Source organism: Pygocentrus nattereri, chromosome 20 (genome assembly GCF_015220715.1).
Source record: "Pygocentrus nattereri isolate fPygNat1 chromosome 20, fPygNat1.pri, whole genome shotgun sequence".
NCBI classification, from domain to species: Eukaryota; Metazoa; Chordata; class Actinopteri; order Characiformes; family Serrasalmidae; genus Pygocentrus; species Pygocentrus nattereri.
In genome coordinates this window covers 9397720-9417913 of record NC_051230.1, presented here as the reverse complement: position 1 = coordinate 9417913, position 20194 = coordinate 9397720, and the positions used below count along the sequence as shown (strand labels likewise).

At 39.7% G+C, this 20194-nt stretch overlaps 1 protein-coding gene and 1 long non-coding RNA gene across 2 annotated transcripts; one reads left to right on the top strand and one right to left on the bottom strand.

Annotated features, from left to right (window-relative positions):
• The first annotated feature begins 576 nt into the window (after window positions 1–576).
• Window positions 577–1756, top strand: purba (purine-rich element binding protein Ba). Its single transcript, XM_017705096.2, has one exon. It carries the CDS (start codon window positions 657–659, stop codon window positions 1596–1598), a length of 942 nt encoding a protein of 313 aa, XP_017560585.2. The 5' UTR covers window positions 577–656; the 3' UTR covers window positions 1599–1756.
• Window positions 1757–11260: 9504 nt separating this feature from the next.
• On the bottom strand, window positions 11261–19123 carry LOC119261746. The gene is made up of 5 exons (XR_005129163.1): window positions 19096–19123; window positions 18770–18903; window positions 17812–17936; window positions 13380–13507; window positions 11261–13242 (listed from the first exon to the last, which is right to left on the bottom strand). It is a non-coding gene; the product is annotated as an uncharacterized LOC119261746 (long non-coding RNA).
• Window positions 19124–20194: the final 1071 nt, after the last annotated feature.

Below are 20194 nucleotides of genomic sequence, written 5' to 3'. Positions count from 1 at the left end.
TTTGTATTGAATGGTTAACAATACGAACAGCAAGGAAAACGAAATAAAAAAAGAAGTACGGAAAATGAGGCAGAAAGACAAACAGCTGTAGCAAAAGAGTACGGAGCAAAGTATTATTTGTGCTAAATATATTAAGTAATTGAAGTATTGAAGAATTGTCGTTGCTGCCTTTTTTACTGGAGAAGGGTTTTTTGAAGCAGTGAGGTAAAGTAATTGAATAAATAAGGTTGGTGTTAGGTTTAAACTATTTGAAAAAGTCTTGCGAGAACTGAGCCTATTTTTTGTCCAGGTTATTTTATCTGTATCGACAGAAGAGTGAGCCAATCGCCTTGACAACAAGTGTTGACAACATAATGGAGGCGGGATTAAGTGTTTGATTGGCATACGATTTGGCCTATAAGAGACGTTTTCTGGAGTAACGTACAGCTGCTTATCCAATAAGATGAAGGGAATGTGCGCCTACTCGAGTACATGAAGAGGCACAGTGAGGGCGGGACTACGAGTTTGATTGCCACTATGGGTCGGCCAACGAGAGCTGTGCGCCTGAATAACGGGCAGCTGTTTATCCAATGGGACAAAGGGAATTCGCGCTCGGTTCGGTCCGTGAAGGAGGGCGAACGGTAAAGCTGCGCAGGACGCAGGAGCAGCTCCTGGTGATGGTGAAGATGGCGGATGGGGACAGTGGGAGTGAGCGCGGTGGAAGCAGCGGCGGTGGAGGGGGTGGAGGCAGCGGTGGCTTTCCGCACTTTCAGCGGGACCAAGAGACCCAGGAGCTGGCCTCCAAGCGCCTTGACATCCAGAACAAGCGCTTCTACTTGGACGTGAAGCAGAACTCGAAGGGCCGGTTCATCAAGATCGCCGAGGTCGGCGCCGGGGGCTCCAAAAGTCGCCTGACACTTTCCATGTCGGTCGCCGCGGAGTTTCGCGACTACCTGGGAGATTTCATAGAGCACTACGCCCAGCTGGGGCCCAGCACCCCGGAGCAGATCGCCCAATCCTCGGGCGGCGATGACGGCGGGCCAAGGCGGGCTTTGAAGAGCGAGTTCCTGGTGAGGGAAAACAGAAAATACTACCTCGATCTGAAGGAGAACCAGCGGGGGAGGTTCCTCCGGATCCGCCAGACCGTCAACCGCGGGCCCGGGTTTGGGGTCGGCGGAGGAGGAGGCGTGCCCGGTGGAGGAGGCATGCTGTCCGGACAGACGATCGCTCTCCCGGCTCAAGGACTAATAGAGTTCCGCGACGCGCTGGCCAAGTTGATAGACGACTACGGCGGCGAGGACGAGGAGCTGGTCGGCGGAGGAGGCTGCGGCGGCGGAGGTTACGGGGAGCTTCCCGAGGGCACGTCGATCACGGTGGACTCGAAGCGCTTTTTCTTCGACGTGGGCTCCAACAAGTACGGAGTGTTTCTGAGGGTGAGCGAGGTCAAACCCAGCTACAGGAACTCCATTACGATACCGTTCAAAGCCTGGAGCAAGTTCGGGGGAGCTTTCTGCCGCTACGCCGAAGAGATGAAGGAGATACAGGAGAGGCAGAGGGATAAAATGTACGAAAGGAGAGGAGGAGAAGAGTCGGAGGGCGACGACGTTGACGATGACTGATCCAGTCAGCTGGTCTGTTGTGTTTTTGACAACTCCGTGAGGCAAGAAAATAATAATAAAAATGTGCATGACGAATCGAACTTTAGTGCTAAAACTATGGCGAATAAAGTTGTATGACTGAGAAACACTGTCGTAAATAAAAAAACAAAACAAAAAAAGATTCTTGTTTAAATCAGTGTAGATGAGCGAGCGAGCTAGCTAGCTAGCTAAACCACGGTTCTAGCTAGTTAGGTTAGCTGCAGTAGGCCGTTAGCTGTCTGGAAGATCCTTTTGGTGCAACCCGGTTTTAAATGTTATGGAGAAAAGAAACTCCCTCACCCGTTAAAACCCCTCTGAGCTGTTCTTAGTGTGTTTCTGAACTCAAATGGGGCTACGAGGCTGAAGTTGGCTTCTTATCCTCCAGCTTCTTGTTCGAGTTTTCCCGTTCCACCTTAAATGGTGCGGCAACAACTGCTGTTGCCGCACCATTTAAGGTGGAACGGGAAAACTCGAACAAGAAGCTGACTTCAGCTTCGTAATGGGAGTACAGTATTATTATTATTATTATTATTATTATTATTATTATTATTATTATTATTACTACTACTACTATTATATATTTTTTAAAGATAAGAGATTATGTAGTGTGCTTGTGATGTGTTTACCATAACAAGACCAGCGTCGATAAAGTGATATGGAATCAATAGAAAAGGTTATTCAAGAGTTTTGTTCTGCTAATGTAACGCTATTTATCACATTTTTGGATCAAATTACTGAATTAAAAGTTGTAAGTTGGACTCTCGGGCGCAGTTCAGGCCACGGCTTGGACATTTTGCAGTAAATAAAGCCACATAGAGTGGAATAATTCAACCAGAAAAGGTGCTATAAAAACGTCTCACCACCTCCCTTAAGCATCAGCAGAGGTTTATGTTCTCTTTTTAAAACTCTCGTTTTCTCTTGTCAGGAAACAACATGTAGGATTCATAACTTGTCATGGGGATGAATGTACATACTAAATTATTGGAGAATGTGCTTATAGAGATGGTGGGAGGATTGACAAAGCACACAAAGCCTACAAGTTGGCCTGTAACCTATGCTGACAAGATACTGATGCCACTTTGAACTTTCAAGTTGCAAAGGTTAGCATAAATACTGGGGTTTCATTGTGTTTAAAGGGAATGTTATTGACCTGTTTTGGACCAGTGCTTTGGAGATTTGTGCGCAAAGCACTGGTAGTACAATATCAGTCTGAGTTTCATTGATTGATTGTCAAATTTAGAAGTTTTTGAATTGAATATACTGAGTTCTTTCGTGCATTAACTGGAAAAGAGATGAGATTAACCTTAAAAAAAAACACCCAGCAGGGGTTAAAGACTTATTTTTAAAAATGATATACAGAAATATATATATATATATATATATATATATAGAAATATATTTATATATAGGAATATAAAATCAATTATAAATGCTTCCTGAACAGGCTTATTTAAACAATCGGATGCAATTATCCGGTGGGGATATTTCTTACGGTTTTTTTCCTTAACTTTTACTATGTAGCTTATGGATGGAAGGCCATAAGAATAATAGCAAATCACAGATGACAACATAGAAACCGTATATAAGATGCTTTAAATTCAGTTTAGTTTGTATCCTGTCTCTTTGCCAGCAAATTTAATGTGACCTAAGTTTTTTTCCCCCATCCCCCACAAGGACAGCATTCTTTCTGCCATTTTAATTATTTATATCTCAATAGTCACAAGATGTTTGATCTCCCAGAACAGCCTATTATCATCAATTCGCTGCTCGTTTCCACGATAAAGTGCATGCCTGTTACAGTTTACAACCACCGTCTGTTCCCTTTTTTTTTTTTTTCTCTCTCACCTGTTCTATTTACTGTATGCTCTAATATCGAAAGTTTTATTTTGTCAAGAGAAGGAGGAGCAATGTGTTACCTGATTTGCAAAATGTGACTTTTTTTTTTTTACACATTTATCAGACCCAATGTCTGCAGCCTTCCTTGATCCTTTTTCTTTTGGTTTTAAGACCTTGACACAGCAAAGAATTTGTCCATATTACACACCACCGGGGAGCAATAGTAATTTTCTACTACTTTTAGAATCTGTTTTGAGTTTTGACTTCTGTCTTTTCTGTACCGTGTCCTGTGACAAAGGCAGCTGTTCAGTCCAGATCGTTCTGCTGTACCTAATTCTCCACAGACTTCCTTTCAACAATAAATAAAAATTCTTTGCTGAGGAAATGACTCTCATTTGAGGTTGGGGGTTTGGGGGGTAAATAAATAAACGATGGGGTAATGTTTCTTGAACTCACAGTTTGTGACTTATGTATGGCCATTTCGGGAAATTATTTTATTAGGGGTTTGTGTTTCTGTAAATTAAGTGTGCATTAAAGTAGAAGATGCCACAGTGTTAAGCGGTGATGTCCCTACCCTTTGTGGGTGGGAGTCCAGGAGAGCACAATGGGCACAGGTGCTCTCTGGCCTAGAAGGCTAGCTGATAATGTGTCGCAAATTAAATACTACTTAGTATGCACTATTTAGAATATTTAACGTAGAATACCTACAGAGCATTCTTCTTCTGACGTGGTGCAAGAAGTATGTGACTGTGGAACGTTTGGACAGAGTACAACTGCATGGCTAAACTGAACTTTTGATAAATGTTCTGCAAGCATCTTGAATTTAATTAAGAAAATATGCTTTAATATGCTTTGGGAAATCTCAGGAGCTCCTTATTGCTGTTACAGTTGTGAATTATGGTCAATGTCCACAGAGTTCTGTATTTGAGCAGATGTGTAGCATCTGGGCACTGTTCAGTGTTCGCTGCTACAGTAGACACATGTCTACCTGGAGTAGTATTTTCTTGTGCTGTTTAAAAACTTAAAGCTCTAAATAACATCCACAAATGGCTTATTCACAAGTTTAGACCAGAAAATGATTAAAAAAACCTGTCTATACAAATATATAAATGCATTAAAGCATGAATTATCCTATCTATAGTCAAATTCATCATGCAGCAAAGAGCAGTTTGTTATCATATATGGTGGTAGGTGTTCTTTAAATGGAGAGTACAAAATCCTTCCGTCTGTACATTTCTCTAATGCTGTATGCTCCTATGACTTTTCCTCGGGTTTTCTTTGGGTTCCCTGTAATAACGCTGAAAGTATATTTACCTGATTGTGTATGGACAAATCCCGCCAAGGACACGTTCTACAGGTTGTTAACATCAGAGCAGAGTGTTCTCTGTTGTATTAAAAACTTTGCAACAACCATAACCATAACATTGTGGCTCAACGCTTTTCCAAAATAGCATCTTCATCACTGCACTTTGAGTGACAGCATTTAACAGCTTGAGGCTAATGATGAAAGGTTTGATTTACTGCATTTGTGAGTCAGCAAGAGTTGAGTGTAATGCTGATATGCAAGCATTAGTGTTGACTCTCTAGTTTTACTACAGGCTTCATCACATACTCCTTCACAGCTGCTGACGTGTTAGAGCTGCATGCTATCCACCCAGGAATTGCAAGACTAATTTTAATATGATGGGTTTATGAATAGTTTGCACTGTGCAGTTGGAACGATGTACATAGCTCACTGTAATTTATGATTTAACGATTCAGGGTGACCGCTTGATGTAATATAATAGAATTTTTAGATCTTATTTGTAGAGGGAAGATAGTCCAATAAGACTGAAAGGGCCAGGGGGTCCCTGTTCCTTTAAGATCCTATTTTCCCAAATTAGAACAAATGAATGCAGTTCTTACTAAGAATGAAACACATCTAGTCATCAGTAACCCAGCTGAACAACAGTGCTCTAAAAAGGCTCACCAGTGCCAAGTGCCACAAGTTCTAATCTACAAATGGCTTTATTTGTTTAGTCATGAACAGCAAATGACCGTGTGTAGTAAATCTGATCTATTTGAAAACGTCCCAATATGAAAGCCACCATTAAGCAAACTTGGCCTGCTAAGTAAATAAGTGGAGTTAAAATGTTAAGAGGAATTGAATTTGATTTTTACTACTGAAATCTGAATTGCTACATGTGCAAATTCAGTTCTTACAAGAATATAACATTGTTAGTGTTAACAAGCAACAAATGAATTTCTCCTCTGTTATGAGGAGGATATAATTGAGAAGTCTTGATTATACTTCTCCTTCATTGGAATAACCCTTATGGAAAAATATTTATATGTATTCCCAATGTATATATCAAATATATTTTTGCAATATATGAAAATGGTCAAAAAATACTTTTTTTAAATAAATTTTAAAAATACATTTATTTGTATTTTTAACAAAAGTTACAGATATCACTAAATGGTGATGACTACCGTGTTTTAACCTTGACGTTTGCAGTAATACACTCATATAAAATATGTTTTGAGTAAACCAGAAATCAGATCATAACTGCATATTGACAGTGCATCAATCATACAACCATGTTAAAGGATCATTTGCTATTATTTACAATAAAAAGACTGGAATATAAAGTCAAAGGGAATTCTAACCAGTAAAGTGCATTAGACAGTATTTTGGCTATTTACATACATTTACACACATTTATTTTTGTAGGGTACATTTCTATGTGTCATATTTCTCCACACATTTTGACACAAATGTATTTTAAAATATATTTGGTTAATGTGGAAATATATTCTGAAATATATTGTTATGTTTGGAATGTATATAATCATGGACTGCAGTGTGCTTGAAATATAGACACAGAAACCCAATGGCCGGTGTAATCTCCTCTTCAGAGATGCTTTCACATTTAGAGGAGAATGCACATACACGCTCACAAAGCATCTCCACTGATCCACTAACGGAGAGGCTACAGTGGAGAGGACAGTTCAAGGGCATGTAATACCGTGCTGGGCAGCGTGCCAGTGGCAGAGGAGATTATTTCACATCCTGTGGCCTCCTGCCGAGATGAGGATAAGATACGAACTGACCAGCACAGCTGTCACTTATTCGTCCATTTAGATATAGACCCAGAGGTTCTCGCTATACAGGGCTTTATAGTAGCGCTGTGCCTGATCAAGGATCAGCTTCCATCAAACACATTCTAACCTTAAAGGACTACTCCATTTTTTCAACCTAATCTCTGATGCACCTGTAGTTTACAGCCAGTTACCACAGTCAGTGATTTCCCTGTGCTTGGAATGCAACAGAAAAACCTTTTAACTCCAAACACGCTTGCAATAGAAGCTAATGAGCAGGTGCCAAAGCTGTTCCATTATACTGTATTCCGTAGTAAACATGAAGCAATGGTACAGGGAAGTGCATGAGTAAGGTTGGACAGTATGACAGTATTTTATTGCATCATGAGAAGTTGCGTAATATACTATGTAATATACTTTTCTGAGCATATTGTGGATATTTTAAGTACTTAAAAACGCTGACCAACTACATATTTAATTGAAATAGAGCAGATTGGGTCGTGTTTAATACAACCCCAATTCCAATGAAGTTGGGAAGTTGTGTAAAGCATAAATAAAAACAGAATACGATGATTTGCAAATCCTTTTTAACCTATATTCAATTGAATACACTACAAAGACAAAATATTTAATGTTCAAACGGATAAACTTTACTGTTTTTTGCAAATATTCACACATATGTAATATATGGCAGCATATGTTGCTCCAAAACCTGTATGTACCTTTCAGCATTAATGGTGCCTTCACAGATGTGCAAGTTACCGATGCCACGGGCACTAACACACCCCCACACCATCAGAGATGCTGGCTTTTGAACTTTGCGCTGATAACAATCGGCAAGTCGGCAACATGCTGCTCTGGAGCCACATGTGGCTCTTTACTGTCCTGTTGCGGCTCCACAGCAGAACTAGATTTTTAGGTAAAAATAAAATAATCATCCTTTAAAGTAAAATGAAGCTCTGTTCTACTACAGGTTCCACAATAAATGGTCTTAAATGCTGGAGTTAATGTATCACTGCTCATTTGCTCTTTAACCCTGAAGACTGGCGCAAAGACTGCTGGTCACATAGCAACACAGACAACAATCCATCCTAGCTTGTAGTTAACAAAACGGCAAAGAGAAAGATTTAAGACAAACTTGGATTTTTACAGCCAAGATGGTAAAAAGGACATAAAATGTTGTGGCTCCCAAAGTGGTTTGACAAAATGGCACATCTTCACATTTGGGTTACCAACCCCTGACACAGGGGATAGTTCATTCTGTGTGAGGTAGGATAGCTCTTTAATTCATATTAATCTACCATGTTGAAGCAAGTGATGCTGATGTGCTGATGCAAATTATTTTCCCCTCATGAATAGGTAATGCAAAAAAGTACTGCTATGATGCACCACTGTTTTCAGTCCAGTATTTGTTACCTATTTTCTGGCTGCTCATCTTTATGCAAAATACTTTGCACACTGCTTTTATTGATGAATGTGTGCTTGAGTGAATGTTTATCAGAACGGATGTCTGAATGGGAGACTGCACATGGAGCATTCAGGAATGGAAGGCAATATGACTGCACAAGTGAAAAATCCTTTAATCAGATACTGAGTAATTCTTCCATGTGCAAAGATACTTGGCCTGATGCTGATTCTGACTGCTCTGCTGTGAAATGTGAGAATCTCAGCATCAGCAAAAAGAAAGAAAGACCCAGAGACATGGGGCTACTCGTTTCTTGGGAGATTGTTTCATTCACAGGAGTGAGTGAAAGAGCAGAGAGGTTTCCCTGCTGAGTCGCTTCTGTGTGTCCCCCAATTACGGCTCATATAAATCTAAAGCTACCCATGGCAACAAGGTCACCAATCCGCAGTCTGGATCAGAGAGAGAGAGAGAGAGAGAGAGAGAGGAGGAGAGAAAGGGAGAAAAAGAGGAAAGCAAGAGAGAGGAAAAAGGAGAGAGGAAAGGAGAGAGAAAGGAAAAAATGGATACAGAAAAAGGAGAAACAGGAAAATAACGATAATGAGTGAGAGAAAGGCAAATAGAAACAAATGGAGAAAAAGGACACAAATGAGAGAGAGAGAGTAGAGGGAAAAGAAAATGGGAGAAAGAGAAGGGACAAAGAGAAAGAGGAAAGAGACATGGAAAGAGAAAGTGGACGGAGAGAAAAAGAAAGAGGGAAGGAGAGGGGAAAAAGAGAAAATGGAAAAAGAGGGAGAAAATAGTGAAAGAATGAGAGATGGGTGAAAGCGGGAGGAAGGGAGATATTTGAGAGCTGAAGCAGGGGGGCGCAAGAGGGGGATTGTGTGTGGTAGAAAAGATTTGACTCACACAGCAGAGGGTGGGGGGAGAGTGAGAGAGAGAGAGAGAGAGAGAGAGAGAGAGAGAGAGAGAGAGAGAGAGAGACCTATATTTAGACTCAGTGTTGCCATGTTGCCATAGGAAGCTAAAGATATGCTTATGTGTTCCGACACACAACTTACAGACTAATTTTTTGGGTATGTGGAGGAAAAAGATAAGTCTCTAACAGAAGACATTCACAGAGAAAGCACAGAAACACGCCAGTCACAATAAACGGTGGTACACACTGAAGCAGTGCTATGTAATGTGTTTAGTGCTGTGTTATCTCTTTGTTATTATATTCAGTATTGTGTGTGTATTGAATCATGTATTGTACCTAGAACATTCTATTCTGCCTATTCTTGTCTAGCCCTACATGGTCATGTCTGTCACACCTGTCACGTGTCATGTATACGCTGGGCCTAATCTTGGCCTTCGTGCAGCCTATATAATTGTGACCATTCACTGTTTAATGTGCTGGATAAATGTGTGGCACTCGTACACAGGACAATTCCCCAGACATAAGGCTGCTCCCTGCTTTGCTGGGTTTGGATTCTTCAGTGCACACAGACATAATTGGTAAAGGGCGTAGAGCATCAGACTTACGGTGTCCACCTGTGTTTTACAGCAGCCTTACTAACAGTCTGGTTAGAATTTTTCTTCAGACTTTCTCCACACAAAGAGTCCACCATCTATTTGATGTGCCAAGTGTTTTCTCTGAAACAAATATCGTTTTCTGTAAACTTTTTATCAAGCAAACTAAAGAACTTCATTACAGAGTTTACCAATGTACAACAAATACTTTGTTGTGCCACTGTACACAAAAAATAAAAAGGCATTGCAAAATACAGCAACTGTATTTTCCTCATTACACATACACACACACTTAGGGGGCAGTGAGCACACTTGCCAGGAGCGGTGGGCAGCCCTATCCAAGGGAGCAGTTGGGCGTTAGGTGCCTTTTAATAACTGAAGGATTTAATTCTAAAACACATTATAGACCACTTTCATGTTATAGACCTCGGATGTCAATTTTTATTTTTTTACGTAATCTGAAATTACCAGTTGCTCTTTACATTGTATAGTAATCTCATGATGAATGGGCCAATAGAAATGGCGCAAAACTACTTGGAAAAGATTGTGGTTCCATTGACTTGCACTAAAAATTAAGTATGTTTTTTTCCTTCTCCTGTAAAGTTATTATTTATACACACACACACACACACACACACATGTATATATGAACATAAGAACAAAACTTTGTGTCTCCAAAATGGTACCTTTACAGGAGAAGGAAAAAAAACCTACTGTACTTTCAGTGTAAGTCAGTGGAACCAGACTTTTTTTCCTCATCATTTTGGGTTGTTTCTTTTAGTCCATTCATCATGAAGTGTACAAACAATGTAAAGACCAATAAGGACTTTAAAAAATATGGAAATAAAAAAATGTCAAAACTGTTTTATGAATAACACATTTATTAGAGAAATAATAATCTGTTACACAAGTTGTTCTTCCTTTCAAAAACTACAAAACTATATGCAAAACAAACAGATCACACTAATTACCAGTGGAAGTAGACTAACCTTTGTCAAGCAAAAAATTGCCATCAATGGAATAACTCACAGCATTTATTACAGGAGCCCATGCCAAGCCTTGTTCTCAGCCATTCACAATAAATTCATATTACTTCACATAATAAACACTGTACATGCATAAAGGTGCTTTATCATACTGCCAACAGTTTTAAGACTACTGTCCATATCAACAGGTCACCCCACTGCTACGCTCCCTTCACTGGCTTCCTGTAGCTGCACGCATCAGATTTAAAACCCTAATGCTGGCCTACAAAGCCAAAAATGGACCAGCCTTTACCTACTCGATGGCAATGGTGAAATCTCAAACTGTACCACGAGCCCTTCGAGCTTCGAGTACAGCTAGGCTTGACCCGCCATCCTTCAAGGTGCATGGAAGACCAGCGTCAAGAATGTTCTCCGTACTGGCACCCAAGTGGTAGAATGAACTCCCACTGGCTGTCCGTACAGCGGAGTCTCTCTGTGTCTTCGAACACAGACTGAAGATACATCTCTTTATGCAGCATTGAATTACGTATTGATTGCATTATATCGTGCTGCACTTATATATGGTATTTTATTGTATTGCACTGTGTAATGTAGTTTATTGTATTGTATTGTAGTGTACTGCACAGAGTTCTGTGTTCAACTCTGTTTCTTTTCTCTGGGTATCAACAGTAACTTTTGTTTCTAGCAGTATCTGAGCTCAGGACTGTCTTTATCTCTAACCTATTGGTATCTATCAAAGATACTTTCTCTAGACAGACAAAGGACTTCTTGTAAGTCGCTCTGGATAAGAGTGTCTGCTAAATGCTGTAAATGTAAATGTATTCCTCTTGTGTTTACCAAAGTGATCTGGTTGAGTAGTCTGAGAGCCAACAATACGTTTGAATTAGTCTTTTTTTTTTTTTTTACTTTTTTTGAAAATTGTTTTTCAAATTCTTCTGTTTGGGCTCATTCTCAATGTGAGTTAAATGATTCCCATCACTCTACGACAGCACCACCAATCTGAAACGACAGAGGCTGAAGTGTATGACACCCGCCCCTGTCTATTTAAAACTACAATAACGTATTCACAGTTTAGTGACCTCTGAATCAGTGTAATATCCTTTGAAAGCCTATCCCCTTATTGTCATCTCTTTACCATGGGATGTAGCTCAGTGTGTGAGGTCTGTGGAACCCTAATATAAAGCATAAATGCAATGATCACTTTTTGGCAAAGGCCAAAATGTTGGATTCTAGTAATGCTGTCTTTTCTGGGCTTCCCAAACAAAACTAATCAAGGTTATGCACTATGGGTTGGTTTCCTGGACAGGAAGTAAACCTACACTTTAGACTCATAAAAGCTGTGTGTGACGCCTATGTCATCAATGGGTGCACCTTAAAGTGACTGCAGTAATTGAAAGTGGTTCAGGATCTATTTGGACATATCATGCATCAATCCTGTTTTGAAAGATTTACACTGGTTGCATGTGTCTTCCAGAAAACATTTTTAAAAGCACAATGATTCAGCACCTATGAACTTAACTCGAAGTCTGTCTGCACACACTCCATTACATGATCACAGTTTAGTAAATGCTGGTCTACTTCAAATATCTAAAGCAAAATACAGAATTAGTGTAAAGGCAGCTTTCTGTTTTTGTGCACCAAACTATGGAATGCACTGCTTCTGTTTATCAGACATTAATATGTAAGCATGTAAAAAGGCAGCTAAAATGATCTCTCTTCAACTATTAATATAGCTGTCTGCAAAATGTTGGGCAGCCCTGGGCAAATTCCATACTTTTCTGAAGTGAAAAGAAATAAACAACTCCTCTGCAGCAGACTATTAAAAATAACACTTTTCAGCAAGTGTTAAAGCAAAAGAATAAATAGAAAAAAAATGATATGTCAAAAAGTTTGTAAGCTTCCAGTTGTAAAATCTCAGAACTTACTCAATAGGCTTTAAGTGACTTGTGAGGACTGGTTAGGCAAGTGTAATAAGAGTGTAATAAATTCTCTGACTCTTCTCTGACTCTCTGAATCTCAGGCCAACACTGAACAAGCTCAAAAGAAGCAGGCTTCTACAACAGGACAATGATCCAAAACATACCTCAAAGTCCATCATGAACTACATCAAGGCTGAACACATGCTGAAAGTTTAGAATGGCCCTCACAGTCCCCCAACTTGAACATCATTAAAAATCTGTGGGTAGATATTTTATACATGCATGCAAGATGGCCCAAAACTTTTGCCAAGTTAAAAGTACTGACTTTGTAAGGCATTCAAACAGAGGCTGCGTTTCAAAAAATTGGTGAGGAGTACCTAAACTTTTGCATACAACTGTTTATAAAGTGAAATAATAAAAATATGGTACTGTATGCAAAAACATTCGGTATTCTTGTTTGGCATAGTAGAGACGGCTAGTCTCTTAAAATCTATAACACACAGTAAAGTGAGTGTGCATTACGTGTGGTTGGTACAGCAGGCCTACTTGCAAAAATAATCTTCAGGTTAGATATTTTCAGGAGTTACACTGCATATAAACCTGTTAATGCTGTTACATGGTTACATGTAAAGATGTACTGATGTGCGGTGTCCCGTGCTGGCTAGCAATAAAAGAATTCAAACAGACATTTTTCTCTTCATTCGGCGCATGTTGGATTTGAATCTGAAATAAGTTGTTGGTGTGGTGCTGAGGGTGAACTGGTTTTTATAGACAGACAAGTACTGGCTGGGTTCTGCCACAGAATTCAGGAATTTCCAGGCTCCTTTTGCCTTAGTCCACCTGAACTGGACCGATTCATCTATAGCATCTGGATCATTCCTCGGTTCTACCTATTAAAGTGGAAAAAGGAGTGCCGTAATAAGCAATATTTCAAATGTTAGTATGAAAACATTTTTATTAAAATGAGCAATGCACAAGTGAAAAATACACACTAGACATAAAACTAAGCAACAGAGATGTAAAATACCTGGAATTGGGCTGGAGCTGTTGAGTCTACTTGCTTCTTTACTACAGGAAAATATTTCTTGTTTTCCAGTTCAAAGCAGAACGCCACGCAGACATTCTTATGACTCTCATAACTCCTATAAACAGTAACTGAAAAAATTGTATAGATTAAATTGAGAATTACTTTGCAAGAAGTACAGAAAAGTACTTACAATTGCACACAAAATTACACATTTTGTTGATTTCTGAGAAAACCAAATGACAAACAACTGAGTAATTACAATGTATGGCCAAAAGTATGTGGACACATGACCATCACTCCTATATGAGCATGTTTCACATCCCATTACAAAACCATGGGCAATAATACGAAGTTAACCTCCACTGACTGACTGACTCCACCACTACACTATCCCAACCCCGACCTCTCACATCAACAAGGCATTTTCGTCCACACAACTGCTGCTCACTGCTACTCATTTTCTCTTTTTCAGACCGTTCTCTGTAAACCCTAGAGATGGTTGTGCGTGAATGTCCCAGTAGATCAGCAGCTTCTGAAATACTCAGACCAGCCCGTCTGGCACCAACAACCATGCCACGTTCAAAGTCACTTAAATCCCCTTTCTGCCCCATTCTGATGCTCGGTCTGCACTTCAGCAAGTTGTCTTGACCACCTCTACATGCCTAAATGCATTGAGTTGCGGCCATGTGATTGGCTGATTAGCTATTTGTGTTAACAAGCAATTGAACTGAACTGTACCTAATAAAGTGGCCAGTGAGTGTACATTTCAGTATGCAGCATTCTCCCGACTCTGTAGTGAGTGATGCAACAGAGGATCAGTGATTTGTATGAGCTACACACTTAAGAACTTGGCAGCCCTGCTTTGTGTGTTTGTATGGTCTACTGCTTTGTGAGTGAGCTGTTGTTGCTCCTAGGTGCATTTACAGCTGACGAGAACAGATCTAGCAGGGCAGAAATATCACACACTGATTTTTGGCAAAGATGGCATCCTGAAACACCATATTAAAATCAAAGAGCTCCTCAGTATGACCCATTCTACAGCCATCATTTGTCTGTGGAATTTGTATACATTGCATGTCCACATACTTTTGGCCTTATATTATGATAATAAGACCCAATATATCAGCTTGCAAATGCTTTGTTAGCTAGCTAGAAGCTTTTTAATGTTTGTTTTAGGACATTTCACTGACTTCACCCTGTAGAATGCTTCTAGTTAATGCTCCTAGATCTGATATTCTTGGACCATTTTGCATGCACAGCATGTTTAGGATCTACCTGCAGATTTTCAGTGATATTCCTCACAGTCCCGATTTGGTAGGTTTTTGAGGTATGTTTTGTATCATTGTCCTGTTGTAGAAACCTTGTCTTGACTGATTATGTCACATGTGCTTACGTAATTTACAGATACTTAGTGAGATCCATTTTTCCATCTACCCATGCAATGTGTCCTGTCCCACTGGCTGCCACACAACCCCAATGCATAATAGAGCCACCCCATGCTTAACAGATGGCAAGGTGCTCTTTTCATCAAATGCTGATACTTTTTTCTCCAACTATATCTTCAGTGATTGTGGTCAAGGAGTTCCATTTTTACATTGTGATGACCTTTTGGGACATCTGGTTCGTTTTGCCCTGAGCTTGTTTCAGATGAAATTGGGAGGCAGACCATGGACCTGATTGGCTACTGAGACACAGCAGCGTGCAGATGTTTGGTCTCAATTGAAAGGTTTGCCGATGTGGACAGCTGAAGCCCTTTTTTTTCTTTGTATCTTTCTTTCCATTGTTGGGTTAATGCTGTCTGAAACTCAATAAGTTGGCTTTGCTGGAGTGGCCTATCTCACGTCTGTACCGTTTCTTCATATATGACATTTCAGACATTGTTCAAGCACTTTACAGCCTTCCTCTGCTATGTAGCATAAACTAACCTGGTTTTCAGTTCCACAGCCAGCTGCTTAGAGGAGTCCATAGTTGTTGAGTGTTCGCAAAAGATTTAAAGATAATTTATTACACCCCGTCAACAGCTGACAATTCCTAATAATGATTCATGACCGGCCTAACAAGTCCTAACAAGTCATGGACACAAGTCATGGACCTGATTGCCTTCTGAGATACTGAAGCAAGAAGAGCTGTAACAGTCTCAAAAGCAGACCGATGAGCCATGGTCCAAACTAATATGGCACCCAACTTTCATAAATCAGTGAAAGGTGGAACTACTGTTAAAAAATGTTCACAGACCCCCTGACAATAGCCCACCATCCCAAGGAAATGTATCAGTTCCCTTCTGTTGGTTGGATGTGGGTATTGAGCTACAATCCACATTTTAGCCTTCAAAGAATGCGAGATTTGCCCAGACAAGTCACCATTGCCATGGCAAACACACTTTTTTCCAGGTTAATATAGGGCGGTGTCAGTCAAATGATAAAGCAAAGAATGCTGTAAATGCTCTCATGTGCCACTGAACAATACAACATTGTCTAAATACATCACACCTTTCACTACAGCTACATGATTTCATCCCCACTACATGATTCATCACGGGCTGGAATGTCATAAATTCCCAATGTTGTATACATGTAACACCACAGCATAATTAAAGCAGAAATAACATGTGCAGATAAAATTAGGGTCAGATAAAGGTCTTGCTGATAGCTCGTCAGGAAAACAAAACTGCTGATACACATTTTGTCCTGCCTTTGTGGTCTTTAAACTTCCCAGGGCCTTATGAAGGATGGGACTTGACCAAGAATAATAAACAGTACATTTCCTTTGCAGATTTGCAGTGTTTGGTGGTGTATAAAGCTCATTTTTGTGTTAGGTATGTCAATACTTTTTTGACGGAGGGGGTGTCTAGTCCATCTGGTTTGTTTGCAGGCGAAATTGGGAGGCAGATCTGACTGGTTACTGAAAAACACCAGTGTGTTCAGTCTCATTTAAAAGGCTTTCGGATGTGGATAACTGGACCCCTTTTTCTATGTCTATCCTTTCTGCAGGTAAAATTTCAGAATATCTTGGGGTTAATGCTGTCAGGAACCCAGTGAGTTGGCTTTGCTGGAATGCGATTTAACCTTTGATAGTTAAATCACTTCAGTAGTGCCACTTTTACAGGCTGCATCCTGTTTTTAAATAACTTCAATATAAAAAATAAAGTCTTTCATTATCTCACTCAATTGTGTGTTATGAATCAGCTTGTTATGAAAGTCGACTGAAACCACATAAATCAGTCTACAGCACTTTGCAACTTCCAAAATCCCTCTGGCTTATCTAAATGAAGTTTGGGCAAGTTTCACATGTTGATTTTTCAGGTGTTGAGGACGCAGATAAGATTTTATTCTGATGACTTCCAGGCAAATCATGTTTGTGCACTACCACTTCTGTGTCAGTTAAAAGATATCCTACATATTAGAAGCCATAACAAATAATTGTGCACTGAACTGTGCAGAGGTATGTTCTTTGTAGAGAATGTGTACTTGTTGCCACAGACAATCAACAAAAACACAACCAAGGGTGTGCAAACGTTTGCAAATGACTATAAGCAGTTCAATTTGAGAATTTTTGGTCTTCAAAATCCTCCCTTGACTTCCAGAGTTCCCCTTGACAACCATTTCCAAATGAATGACAATTTAGACAGTGATTCAAGCACTTTCCACCCTTCCCCTGTCGTGTTATTACAAACTTACTTCATTTTTAGATCCTCAACCAGCTGCTTAGAGGAGTCAATGGTTGTTGAGTGTTAGCACAAAATTTGAAGAGTCAGAGAATTTAAATAACTCTGGAACTGAGAATAGTTGACACTTTCTAATAATGATTCATGACCTGCCTAACCAGTCCTAATGAGTCAATTAAGTTCTGAGACTTGACAACTAGAAGGATGGCCAACTGTTTGTATATGCCACAATTGCTATTTTATTAATAATATAAGTAATTAAGAAATTAACATGAACATCTGCAGAAAAAAAAACATCTACCAGATTTTTTTACATCACTTTTAGCAGTTCCACTATCTGTATTACCAATTATGATAACACTCATTTAAATGGTTATTTTAATTTTCATGTCGATTTCCCCATGGTTTTCTAGCTGTTGTTTCAACCTATTCTATAAAAAAATATAAACTTGATTTTTGTTTTTAAGACTAAGAGGAGTGGCCCTTTATTTGGATATCTGTAGATGCTCAGTCTATGTTTAACTAACATTCAAGTCAATATCTACTAAATGCAAATGAACTTGAAGTTGCATGTGAAAGATACTATTAAATCTAAATCTAACCCTAACCTCAAGGCAAAACGTACACCTACTCCTAAACCTAACCCTAACCATAAGGTTGTTGATAATTAACCAGAAGGTATGTACCATAATTCAATGCAATGAAAGTTGTAAGATAAGGTCTTATCCATGCAGATGAAGAGAAAATTGGTCATGCACGTCCACTTACCGTTAGGCTGATTTCCTTGATCTTGTTTAGCAACTATTGTTGCTCCTGTCCTCTTTGTTTCAATCCTGGCGTACTTTCCATTCCTGGTTTCCAGCTTGCCCTTAATCTTGTCTGGCTCGTTCATGCTTCAGTGGGACAGAAAGTTAAACACCCAGTGGCGCATGGTAAGTCTTTACATTCATGCAGTTATCTGTGCTTAAGTATTTTTTTTGCAAATTATGTTTAGTTCTAATAAAAAACTAATACATGTAACTTTTTTTCCACACTTAATTCCTAACTTCGTTTCACATCATTCTGCTGGTTTAGCTCCTGCACTGCTTTGCTGTTGCGCTTACATCCATCTCACTTCATCACTTTATTTTCGACCAAAAGCACCAGCAGAAGAGAAGAAAGGACACATCCCCGTTCCCATGCTGACAGATGCTGGATGCACTACAACCTTCTATTGCACTTTTTACTTCACTTTGAGGATGGATTCAGGGTGCACTCCTGAAAAAGATGGTTATTCAGTAAACGCAATGGCTCTGTTTAGAATGGTTCTTCAAGACTGATGGAGAATGTGCTGTGTACGTTTCTATATGTCACATTTTCCATCAGTCTTGAAGGGCCAGTCTAAATGGCAAGCTTGTAAAAATGGAAGAACCCCTTTTGGTGCTACAGGATCATTTTCAAAACCATACACAACACATTCTCCACCACTCTGAAGAACTATGTCACCATGCAAAGAACTATTTAAGCATGAAATAGTTCTGTACCGAGAATAGAACCGTTCCCTTTGCCAAAAAAAATCTTTTTAAAGAGTGCACTCAACCCCTCAGTAGTAAATAAGCATTCCCACATGCTACTTAATTACCAAGTGCGCACTGCATATTGAGTCTCTATTTTATTGGGGGAAAAAACATCATGGTTGTACTCAACAGTGCCCGAGACTGCAGAGCTTAACTTTAGTTTTGCTTACCTCGTTCTCGCAGAATCTACACGGTATTAATATGATTAGGAACGCGTCCGACGAAGCTTTCTCCTCAGGACCTGCATAAGCTTCTCCAGACTTCTCTGCGCCTTTTATGCGCATGTGCACGAGCAGCTCTCCGCCTACCTCACACACACACACAAACACACACACACACACACACACTTACTATTCATGCACTAACCTTTTTTTTTAACTTGGAAAAATCTGCAAAATTGGCGAATCCAGTCACTCTACACTGCCCAAAGTTTGTCCCACAAAGTTTGGCCTAAGCCCCCGCCTTGCCCCCTATAAAAGAACAATCATTTTTATACCCTGTTAAATTTCCCTCCGAATGGGTTCAGAGCTGAAAACGCACTTCAGACCTCTCTCTGATCTGGACTTTGGACTAAAACTCTTTTGACTTAGAGTGACTCCACACCTTAATAGTCTTTACTGTATTACAGTAAATCATTCAACATTCAGTTTTGTCAATGGGCCATTCTACAGAAGCGTCCATCTCTCGATGGGAGACATTAAAAGACATTTTAGTGGATTTTCAAAGGTTGACAACATGTGGTCTGATTCTCTGTAGCAGTTATTTTGTAAAATGCATCTTTCGTTAAATATGTTACCGGTGTCACCTTTCTTACGTGTAACACCACTGAGGTGCAGCTACAGAGAATCAGACCACATGTTGTCAACCATTGAAAATCCACTAAAATGTCATTTAATGCATTTATATTGTATTTTTTCACACTTACCTAAGCATAAAGTGGGTCACACCAGTGGCCTCAACGAAAAGCTTCATATGAAATCATGAGCTAGAAAAAATTGATAACTAACAAACTGATAACTGAAAAGACACTGGACTTACCATGTGCTCTTTTCATAGATGTTCAGAAAAAAAGGCAAAAGGAAGTCGAGTGATGTCATTGGTGTGATTTTTATTCAAAATAAGAGATTTTTGTTTGCGCTGTAACACCAGTGACTCGGCACCTGGAGGCCACAACTTTCATTGTATTTCATGTTTAGCATATGTCTTCTTTATGTCATTTAATTTATATATTTCATGGTTCTATAGATATTACTGCAGTTAGTGGTTGGTTAGTGTAGTGGGTAACATCTCTGCCTTCTACACCGTAGACTGGGGTTCAATCCCCACCTTGGCAAAGACCCTACACTATACCAATAAGAGTCCTTGGGCAAGACTCCTAACACTACCTCTGCCTACCTGTGTAAAAATAATCAAATTGTAAGTTGCTCTGGATAAGAGCGTCAGCCAAATGCCATAAATGTAATATTGCAGAAAATCATGGCGTTCAACCTTTACACATGGCTGTGGGGATGAGCACTTCTGTGGTGCTTGGAATTCTAGATAATTGATTTAAAGACCAATATTGCTAAACTGATGGCTCTAGAAGGTGTAATTGT

What these genes read in the sequence shown, in the direction of transcription:
- purba (XM_017705096.2), top strand. Translation starts at nt 657, where the DNA reads ATGGTGAAGATGGCGGATGGGGACAGTGGGAGTGAGCGCGGTGGAAGC.